We start from the raw sequence: 10,708 nt of genomic DNA on the forward strand, positions 1-10,708 counted from the left end.
TAAAAAAAGGAAACCCCAAAATTGTTTCATTTATAGGCTGGCCCATAGAGTAAGGGCTGGCCTTATATTTTAACATAAGAATAAACAGCAATATGAATTTTTGGAAACAAAAATAATGGCGACGACTATGAATAATATTGGACATCATCGGGCATTTTTTTCTCCCAACAGAAACAAAATTATATACATAATTAATCATTTCTAGCCACTGAATCGCTATCTGAAGGTTGTCTGGAAGAGATCGCTTTTTAGCGATAAGTCCGCCTGTTGTTACCTACTCACTTATGTCCTTTTTAGGGTTCCGTAGCCAAATGGCAAAAAACGGAACCCTTATAGATTCGTCATGTCAGTCTGTCTGTCCGATTATGTCACCGCCACTTTTCCGAAACTATAAGAGCTATACTGTTCAAACTTGGTAAGTAGATGTATTCTATGAACCGCATACTAATGTATGTTTGTATGGGGAACCCCCAAAATTTATTGTTTTATTTTCTAGTTTTGTGTAAACATCGTAAAGACATGAAAGATTGATGTGTCAATGTCAAATCAATAAGTCATTTTAATAACGTATTTTATTTATTTATCCAATATTTTATAAATGTTTAAATTCGACGAGAACTACTATTATCGAAAATGCTTCTTCGAAAGAGAGCCGCAGGTGCCCACGCAGTCACAGATAAAGAAAAAGATGGGAGAGCCTTTGGCAAACGTTTACTTCAAGTCAATGACTCCAAAGTTGAAGGTTCTTGCCGGCTTAGAACCAGTTATGAAGGGCGGTGGAGCAAACTGGTACATGCCACCACATGAGATCTTAAAAAGTCGACATGTTCTCAAGCCTATACGGAAAGAACACCTCTCCAAACTTAGCTACATTGGCATAGACGGCTACGCCGAACGCATGCACGAAGAGCATTTCCAAAACATGGAAAAAGAGAAAAAGCGAGCTTTAGAGAAAAGCGATGAACAGTGGAAAGTGAGAATTAAATCAGCCTGCGAAGATCAATGGCAAGATGAAGCCAAAGATGCGGAGAAGAAGAACACCGCCATGATTCAACAGGCGTTCCATGAGTTCACTATGCTGTATTCCACTTCCATAAACAAAATTGAATCACTGCTTTTCCAAGCGGCTGAAGCAGAAATCAAAAGAACTCGAGAAGCTGCGTTTGAAAAAATGCAAGCGCATTATGAAAGTCTTCTGAAACAACAGGCGACTATGCTTTACGATAGATACGCTAAAAAACTTGAAAAGAAAAAGTCAGAACTGAAAGATCAGTTTTTAAAAAAGATAAATAAAGCGAATGATGACACTTGGAAACGCATCCACGATATTAATGTTGAGAAACACGTTGCTATAGAAAAGTTGAGACATCTACTTGAATGTCAGAATTTGGCGTGTCAAGTATACGTTGCACTCAAGGAAAGAGAGGAGTGCGCGAAAGAAATGGAAAGTGCCAAACATAAACATGAGAAAAAGGTCAAACGTCTCGACGATAACATAGTGATGAAAGATGTAAAAATTGCACTGGCTGCTGCAAAAGAAAAAAAGGTACGAGAATTCGACAGGATTTGGCAAAAAAAAGTTTGTCACACCGTAAAGAAGTTTCAAATTTTTGTGTCTTACTGTCTTAACTCACTCCCAGAATATGCAGAGTTCTTCATTAATATTGAAAAGCTGATGATGATTCAATTAGAAGAGGTCATGCAAAATCCCAGCGCAGAGAGTTTGTTTGAAGAGGAAATGGAAAAGTTATGGACTCCCGTGGCTCGACCGCACCCTTTTTATCTCTGCTGCGAGAAAGGATATAAGCCGAAAATTGATAAGGACCTCTGCCCTGTCCATTGCACGGCGAGCGCTGAGCAGTTTCCAGTAGTAATCATCAATAAACGATGCATATACGCCGCTTGCGACAATTTCAACCTGTTCACATCTAAAATAAAGGATTTCGTGGAAGGTGAACGTGGCGACGACGCGGATTTTGTTGATGATCACGATTACACCTACGACGTGCCCGTTAGATACACGTCTTTGACTCATTTGCGAGCGTTACAATTAGAGAGCTCGCTCATGCAAATCTTACAAAAAGAACGACCCAATGTGAAAGGAGTCCCGACTGCATGTTGCGTATGCAGACTACCCTACTGTTTCTGTAGTCCAATTAAAATAAGAAGTCCAAAGCCGGAGAACGTTATCAAAAAAACTCCTTCCATACATTCTATACCATCTGGTAACAAGATAAAATCGAGGGAAGTGGAACTAAAACATGAACGGGAACCTAAATGGGAAAGCTACATGGACTTCGTAAAGCCGAAGAGGTGTGAATGCGCAAAACTAGCCAAACATCACTTGCAGGAGCACTTACCTGCATATATGAGGATTACGTCCCCTTATGATGCACCTGACCTGCCCAACTACGAGCCTTGCGACCTCGATACTCTGAAAAGGCTGGTTCGGAAGGCTCAGGGCAAACGCAAACCACCACCTCCTCTCGCCAAAGTCCCATCCAAAACTAAAAACGTGGGTACACAATACTCTGATCAAGAATTCGATAAGTTGTGCACTTGTTTTTCGGACGAAGAATTAGATAAGCTTTTCCATGAGATATTGAATAGTCCACAGGGTAAGGCGAAAGATCGGTTTGCCGTGGTAGATGGTTCTGTGTCGGACACTAATAAGGATCCTCAGATCTTCGCTGCAGCGCGCGCCTTTTCACTTAGGAATTTGCTAGAAGGCGCGCCGCAACTAGAAGAAATCTTTAAAAAACCAACATGTTCTTGGTCGCAAGATTAGGTGAGAAGACGTTATATTTCCGATCGTTAAATGTTTTGAATTTATCTAATAAAAGATTATTACATGTTTCGAAAGTTACTGAATTCCAAATAATTCATCAATGCTTTGCGTATTAACTTTACGCGCCTAAGTCACTGACTTATATATTACTTCATAAAGACGAGCACTACGAAGTGGGCCGGTTCGTTGGTGCAGTTGCACATGTATGTACGCTCGGCGTTATATGAACGGGCCTATTTTTACTTTTTGAAATCTTTAATTTATAGCATTTTGAATTATTGACGATTTTATATACTTGGAGATATGGCAAGTATTTATCGTGAAATAAAACTGCAGGTTCAAAAACTATTAGATTAATAAATACGAGTATATTTATATTATAAATATGTGAAAGAAGGTAAAGTTTTTTTATAAGCATGATACATATACATATTTATATGATGATACATATACGTATTTATCGTGAAATAAAACTGCAGGTTCAAAAACTATTAGATTAATAAATACGAGTATATTTATATTATAAATATGTGAAAGAAGGTAAAGTTTTTTTATAAGCATGATACATATACATATATGTGTGTAGATTGTAATACAAAATAAGATATATAACAGTAGCTCTTTTTGAACATGTTTGTGTCTTGATTATTTCACCACCACTTCTCCCGTAAACTGTGATCAATTATTATCTCTTTTTCGGACGCCACCTGCGCAGAGAACATTGTGTAAATTAATTAATAACATTGTTATAGTTGGTATTTTATTTAAATGTTTTACAGCTAGAGTAATTTCGTACGGTGGTTAAGACCAATCCAACAATCCTTTTTTAGGGTTCCGTAGTCAACTAGGAACCCTTATAGTCCCGACCCCATGTCCCTTCGCCATGTCATTGTATCTTTCTGTCCGAGGCTTTGCTCTGTGATCTTTAGTGCTAATTTATATTTGGCTTAGCTCGCTCGGGTCGCGTGCCTACATTTTCTAATTGGCCGCCTTTTTCTACTATCAAAATTAGTTGGCCAGACCACAGAATAGATAATAGTACTGCCCTACAGATATGAAACTTCCTACAATACCGAAGTTTGACAGCGGATCAGGGACGAATCATGTTGTACCTTTCTAATGTGTGGCACTCAGGGATCGGAAACCGGTATTTTTTGTATGGGAACGAAAACGGTATTTTTTCGTTCTTTGTTAATTATTTCATTCCTAATTGGGCAATCTAATAATACGAAGTTGTTATCTAAAAACACAACCGAGTCCTATATTTGGAGTATAGAATAAACCGAAATATATGTTTATTTCAGAGTTTTTCCAAAAAACCGGTTCCGATCCCTGGTGGCACTATCCCATTTGGCTATTTAGGGTTATCAAGTTTCAAGTCATTATCTTAGTCAAGTTTTATTTGTGGTTGTGCACGCAAAGGGACGTCAAGCTTTGCCAACCCTAACAATTGCTCGTAGCAACGCTGAGCCGATCGAGAGCGCCCGAAAGGTCCAGTTTTACCCATGTTTTACCCCACTATTATAAATTATAATTGTGCAACTATTACTATATGGTATGTGAGTCTATCTTACCCTGTCAGGGAAGTTCAAAGTGTACAGCTTGGTGCCGTGTACAAAGATACGGAGTAGCATCGGTGCGTGTACCTCGCGCCGTGCGGCTTCTGCGCGCGAGATTACTTTCAGCGTTAGCGCCCTGATGTTACGCACGCTGAGCGACTGCAAATGCAATACGTTGATTAGGCTAACTTTTCACATGACAAGCTTTTTGACGAAGATTAGGTTGAGTTTCGAACTAGAATTATTTATAACCTAAGCTATAAGTGGTGAAGTTTCTCTACATATATGTTAAGATATCATACATGTAGCTGTAGTAGAGCATGCCGTTTATAGGGCGGTAAGGCATAAGTGCTAATTACATCCATACTTTATCAGGCCCGACGTCGGGCCCCAGCAACTCTAGCAAGAGTATTTTTCCGTTTCACAAAATATAAGCACATAGTTAACAATATTTGTAATATAAAAAAATGGTTCATATGCAAAAATATCGAACATTTTGGCAATTAGTGACAAAGTATTTTTAGCATTTCAAATATTGTTAAGGATGTGCTAATATTCCGTGAAACGGAAAGCAATTATCAGGCCCGTCATCGGGACTGACTTCGGGCCCGATATCGGGAAGTGTGGATGTAATTGGCCCAATACCAAATAGCATTAAGCGGTCGCAGAAGCTTCACTTGAGTCAGACCAAGCTAAGCTGGCAGCGATTTTGATGGCCCAGACAGTGCAAGTGTTAATTAAACGTGCATAATTTCATAGAAGTTTGACGTTTAAAATAACACTTCCACAGCCTGCTATCAAAATCGCTGCTCTCTTAGCTGGGTCTGACTCTAGTGATGATAAATTCATATTGAAAGGGGGTCCATAGAAATTGTTTTTTTCCAAGTGGGCTGGACGAAAAAAAGTTGAGAAACCCCAAACTAATTTATCTTCAAATTTATTGGGGTATTTTTTCATGTTGATACAAAGTTCAGCTCGACGCTAAAAAGCTACTGGAGCCCCAGTTGAAATGAAGTTAAGTAGGTACATATGTAATACTTATTCTTTAATGGCCCTTAAGACGAAAGGGGACGACCCCCTCGTATGAACCGGTTTTCCGTAGAAACGTATTCCCCATTTTCCTCCCTGGATATTAACTTCTTCTTCCTCGCGTTATCCCGGTATCTTGCCACGGCTCATGGGAGCCTGGGGTCCGCTTGACAACTAATCCCAAGATTTGGCGTAGGTACTAGTTTTTACGAAAGCTAATGCCATCTGACCTTCCAACCAGAGGGTAAACTAGCCTTGTTGGGATTAGTCCGGTTTCCTCACGATGTTTTCCTTCACCGAAAAGCGACTGGTAAATATCAAATGATATTTCGTACATTAAGTTTCGAAAAATTCATTGGTACGAGCCGGGATTTGAACCCGCGACCTCCGGATTGCAAGTCGCATGCTCTTACCGCGCTAGGCCACCGGCGCTTCCTGGATATTAACATTATTGAATATATTATGAGGACTACGTTTGTATGGAGAATCGATCGTCCCCTATCCTCTTAAATCGTTTGTCAGATGAATAGCGAAAATTGCTGGGGTTGCTGAGCTCACAGATGCTCATAACTCATCAGCAATCCCAAATTTATCTGTCTCGTGCCCCCGATTATGTGTAAGCAGATTGAATACTTTGGATAAGTAACTTGTTATGTAACAAAGTTGCAACTAGAAAGTGAACATGCCATGACCATGACGACCAATTTAAAAAAAACCGTAAATTAAATTATTTCAATTCAATTACCGTGAGGTTAGGACATGAACGGATACAGGCTACGATGGCATCATCTGTCAGCTCGTCACAACCGTCCAGGCTGAGTGTGGTCAGGCGCTCCCCGGCATTCTGGCAGGCGCTCCATAGGCCGTTTGGTGTAACATCTACTGTACAAACAATGGGGAACGCAACTGTCAGAGGTTTTTATAGATGCCAGCTTAGGTTTCCAAAACTCAAAATAGCTTCATAGAATTCCAAAAAAGAAAAACAGGAATTTGAATATATTGCAATTTTGTAATTCAGACTGCAATGTATCATATTTCCACACACATGTGATGCAGAACAATGCTTTTTTATTTGTTTCTCGTCTCTCCAGCAATCCCAAATAAATTATTAATCTAACTGAAGACAGCTTTCTAAAATGTTTTTTTCGCAATTCGCAAATCCTATTACGTTTCTGTAGGTACATAGGTAATTGTATCTATATTACAATCTGTATGAATACCTAGTATTCCAAAAGGTACCCACCAACATACATTACCAGGGAAAAAAAAGATATAGAAATTGAAAAAAAAAAAATACTCACCACATTCTTCTAACTCCAATGAATGGAGCTCCTTACAGCATCGCGTTATAGTATCTAAGTCATAGTCATTTATAAATCCATGCACATAAAGATGCTTCAACCTCCCTAGACCACAGACCGACTTAAAAAAATGGCCGATGGAATGGTATGCAAAATCTAGATCTTCATCCCTCTGTACATAGTGCAAGTATTCCAAATTAGGCAACTTATCCACCAAAATATTAGCATTATCATGTATTTCAGTGGTAGGATCGGCGAGTACAAGTTTCGTCAGCTTATTGAAGTGGTCAACGGCCGACACCAGGTGACGTAACTTAAGTTCGGGGCAATAGTCAAGTATAAGGGATTTTATGTTGCTCAATCGCATATTATTTAAGCATTCACCAGTCATTTTTTCATTATTACATATGAAGAGTTCCTCTAACACAGTGCAGTTTATGAATTGGTTTAGACATTGGTCCGACATCTGTAAATGAGTAGACATTTAATTTTAATATAAAGTAGTAGTCAAGTATTCTCATATAATTTTGTCTTATAGGTACTAATAATAATTTGCAAAAATTACTTACATCAATAAATGTGAGACCAAGCTTTCGCAGGAATTTGAAGTTTTTGATCTCATCGTCTTGTAAAAGTTTTTCTGTTAAAGGGTAAAATAACTGGAAGTAAAACAGAATTATACTTTAACATGCATATTATAATCAGATTAACCTATTTGTACAAATTAGTAATGAATGCCAGCCATGCAAGAAATTAAAAGAATAATGTAATATTACATAAAACCAATAAGTATTTTATACAATTGTGATATAATAGAGAGCTTTTCAATGGAGTACCGTGTGTAGGCAACGAAGCTTGTCTAATGTCTAAGTGAGGTACGAGATTGAAAAGCTTGATTATATTAATTGTATACAATACTTTTTCTACGAGTCATCAAAAACAATATGTTTTTACTATAAAAACTAAATAAGTAATGACATTGGTAAGTACCTATCTAAGTAGAAAATATGTAGTACAACCGACATAAACGCGCGAGCCCCTGCCCGCCCGTCCCCCGTTCTATGACGGCGCGGTGGCACGTGATTGGTCAATTTTTTTTATAGTTGACTACAGCGTATTGAAAGAAATTTTAAAGTTGAGTTGGGAGCCCATACATGAAAAGTATGCAATTATATTGGTATAACGAAATCTTAATTCAACCATTACAGTCGACGAGTAGAAAAATTATATTGTAATGCACTTGTCAATGTTAAAAAATATAAAATAAACTGTTCCGAAAAGAGCATGTAACATTAATAAAATAAATTTAAATCTGACTATTGCCGGAATGCCGGAGTACCGAAACAATGGGTGTATTTTTCTTAGAATTGCCCACAAAATCTTAAATGTATTGAGTGGACCACGAATTAATAAACTAAGTTGGACAGTTTAAGCACACGTCTTGTGTGAATGAATTCTTCACACTGAATAAAATAAAATTTGCTCATACCCCCAAACCTTCTAATTTTGGACAATTTAGACCGATGGTTTTCAAAGTTTCCAAACAAGTGCAATGAATGCCTACAACCGAAGAACCAAGTTTGTTAGTCCAGCTAAGAAATGACGGCCAGTCATCTATATCCACCTCAAAAGAAGTGACATTTGGAATTTCCATCGGGACACCGAGGCATTGATAGTGATCTTTATATGTTATAAGAAAACGCATATCTGTAAAAGATAAAAAAAAAATAAGAACAGGATGGACCGGATCAAAAAGGGTATAGAGTACCAAGTAAAGGAGGATGGGCAGATTTGAATGGATACTGGCCTATGAACCAATAAAAATAAGCGAGATACCACCGGAGAGGTTTTTCTATATACTCAATTTTTTGTATGGCGTGACTTATAAATCCCTGTTTAAAAAAAATTAAGAAAACGGATAAAAAACTAAAATATCGTGCACAAAAAATCGACAGTAAAAAAACCTTCATTATCTGCGACACAGGAACTTAGTATCGAACTATCGAAAAAGAACTATAATATAGTCACGTTTCCACACACTACTTTTTGCGGGGATAATTTTTTTTTCACACAAAGATTTGGGACGACTAACTGCCATAGTAAAAGTGTTACAACTTAGAATAACCTATCCGGTGACGTACCGCTTGCCCTTTTTGAACAAATAGGCCAATATGCCCACTCTCCTTTAAATTGGCTCTTGCATAAATGGACTGCATTTTAATTAGAAGTGTATGCCTTAAATCATCCTTAAATATGGTATGAACATCAATTTGGCGTATTATTTTTTAATGATGTACATAACATACATATACATATATATAAAAATTATAGATGCGCATCAGTAAGTAAATATTCTTTATTGCATCAACAATTATACATTTTTTAGTATTACTACAAAAGAACTAATGAAACATAAGAAAACTTATAGGTACAACTTGAAAAACCTCATTTGAGTTACTAGTACTTACTTATTTACTAAAAAATATCTGTATAAAAATAATTATTGAGGTTGCTGGGGAGATACTATTTAACGGCATCCCCAAACTCATTAGCCTAAACCCCATATCTAATAAGAGGTAAAAATTTGTTTTTTACATGGCGGTTCGGTTTTAATATTTTAAATTGCGAGTGGGGTTGCCAAAGAGTACGAGGTGAGTTAACCAAACAATAGGGATGATGATTGATGACGCATGTTGATTTTTTTTTCTTGTTTTCCATACTTAGATGGGTTCTTCGCTTATCGTTTTGTTAGAAATGTTTCGCGAGTGAGGTTCTGACTTGTATTGCTTTAAAGCAATGGGCCCTTAATATACATTTGATCCTAAAAATAAACCTGATGGACTGAAACTCAGTGGCGTAGCGTGCCTTGGCGGGGCCCCGTATAAAAATTTGTTTCGGGGCCCTTAGGAAGGGTAAAGATTTCTCACAAAAACGAACGTTGGGGGCCCCCGTGGCCCGGGGGTCCCGTATAATTGATACGGCAGATACGGCGGTAGCTACGCCCCTGCTGAAACTATTAATGAAGAATTATCATAAAGCCAATTTGTGGAAGGGTACGAGTACCTAAATCATCAATTTGTTAGTCTTCATCTAGCTAGAAAATTTATAATAGTTTCATTGGGGTAAGATTGTAATAACTTCAAGCCATACAAATGAAAAATCCAAAATGAACCTTAAAATCCAATATGATTAAAATTTTATCAAACCGAATATGCTTTAGGAGGCATAGGAAGATAGGTATTCTTTCCTCGTTTCCTCCATACACCTATCTTTTTCTTACGTGACAAATACAGCAGCACAATTCTCTGCCAGTGGCTACTGACTCGCTCGGAGCATATGATGTCCTTGACAGGCACATAGTCCAGTACCGCGCGCCAGCAATCCTCGTTAAGGTAGTCCAGTATAGTCAGTTCATTATATATAACAACTTCTTCTTCATGTCTCATCTTTCTGATCTTCTCTAAAAGTGGAAAATAACAAAATTACTTTGAAGACACCACGGGATCCAAACATAACATCTGTTCTGATAAATGACAAAAAGAGGGTACTTAAATTAAACAAAGAACATCAAAATGCTGGTTATGTGAAATTGAGATGAGAGGAATATATATGACTTTAATTCTGATCTAATGCCATCCTCATCAAAAATCTTGTTAAAATAATTTAATTTCTTACGTCTAAAGTTAACTTCACAAGTAACAAGTAAGTTTCCAATTCCAAGTTTCCATGATTCAAATTCAAAACATTGAAGTTGCAACAGTTCTACCATAAGAGATGTCACTCCTTTTAATTCCACACTCCATAATCATTGAAGAAAGTGAAATGACATTTGTTATTTTTTTGTACATGTTGGCTTGAGCCATAAACCATACTGCCGTATCTTTATTTGTTTCGTGTTAAACGAATAAAGTACAATAAATGTATGATTTACAAATAAAAGTAGCTGTGTGTTCCTCAGCTACTTATGATATTATTTATGAAATATTTTAATATTATTTTATATCAAGGGTTATTTTGTAGTCCAAACAGCG

At 37.4% G+C, this 10,708-nt stretch overlaps 2 protein-coding genes across 6 annotated transcripts; one reads left to right on the top strand and one right to left on the bottom strand.

Moving 5' to 3' along the window:
* Positions 1-17: 17 nt before the first annotated feature.
* LOC133527544 (uncharacterized) lies at positions 18-2,862 on the top strand. Its single transcript, XM_061864598.1, has one exon. It carries the CDS (start codon positions 599-601, stop codon positions 2,786-2,788), a length of 2,190 nt encoding a protein of 729 aa, XP_061720582.1. The 5' UTR covers positions 18-598; the 3' UTR covers positions 2,789-2,862.
* A 407-nt stretch (positions 2,863-3,269) lies between these two features.
* LOC133527549 (uncharacterized) lies at positions 3,270-10,508 on the bottom strand. 5 transcript variants are annotated; one of them, XM_061864605.1, is made up of 8 exons: positions 10,353-10,508; positions 9,958-10,137; positions 8,302-8,384; positions 7,247-7,336; positions 6,678-7,143; positions 6,122-6,258; positions 4,363-4,506; positions 3,270-3,495 (listed from the first exon to the last, which is right to left on the bottom strand). In XM_061864605.1, exons 1-8 carry the CDS (start codon positions 10,444-10,446, stop codon positions 3,439-3,441), a joined length of 1,251 nt encoding a protein of 416 aa, XP_061720589.1. In that variant the 5' UTR covers positions 10,447-10,508; the 3' UTR covers positions 3,270-3,438. The 5 variants fall into 5 exon arrangements, with proteins under 5 accessions (XP_061720589.1, XP_061720588.1, XP_061720587.1 ...); XM_061864604.1 differs by having other exon boundaries at positions 6,122-6,255; positions 8,167-8,384; XM_061864603.1 differs by having other exon boundaries at positions 8,167-8,384.
* Positions 10,509-10,708: the final 200 nt, after the last annotated feature.

Source organism: Cydia pomonella, chromosome 18, assembly GCF_033807575.1.
Source record: "Cydia pomonella isolate Wapato2018A chromosome 18, ilCydPomo1, whole genome shotgun sequence".
Lineage (NCBI taxonomy): Eukaryota > Metazoa > Arthropoda > Insecta > Lepidoptera > Tortricidae > Cydia > Cydia pomonella.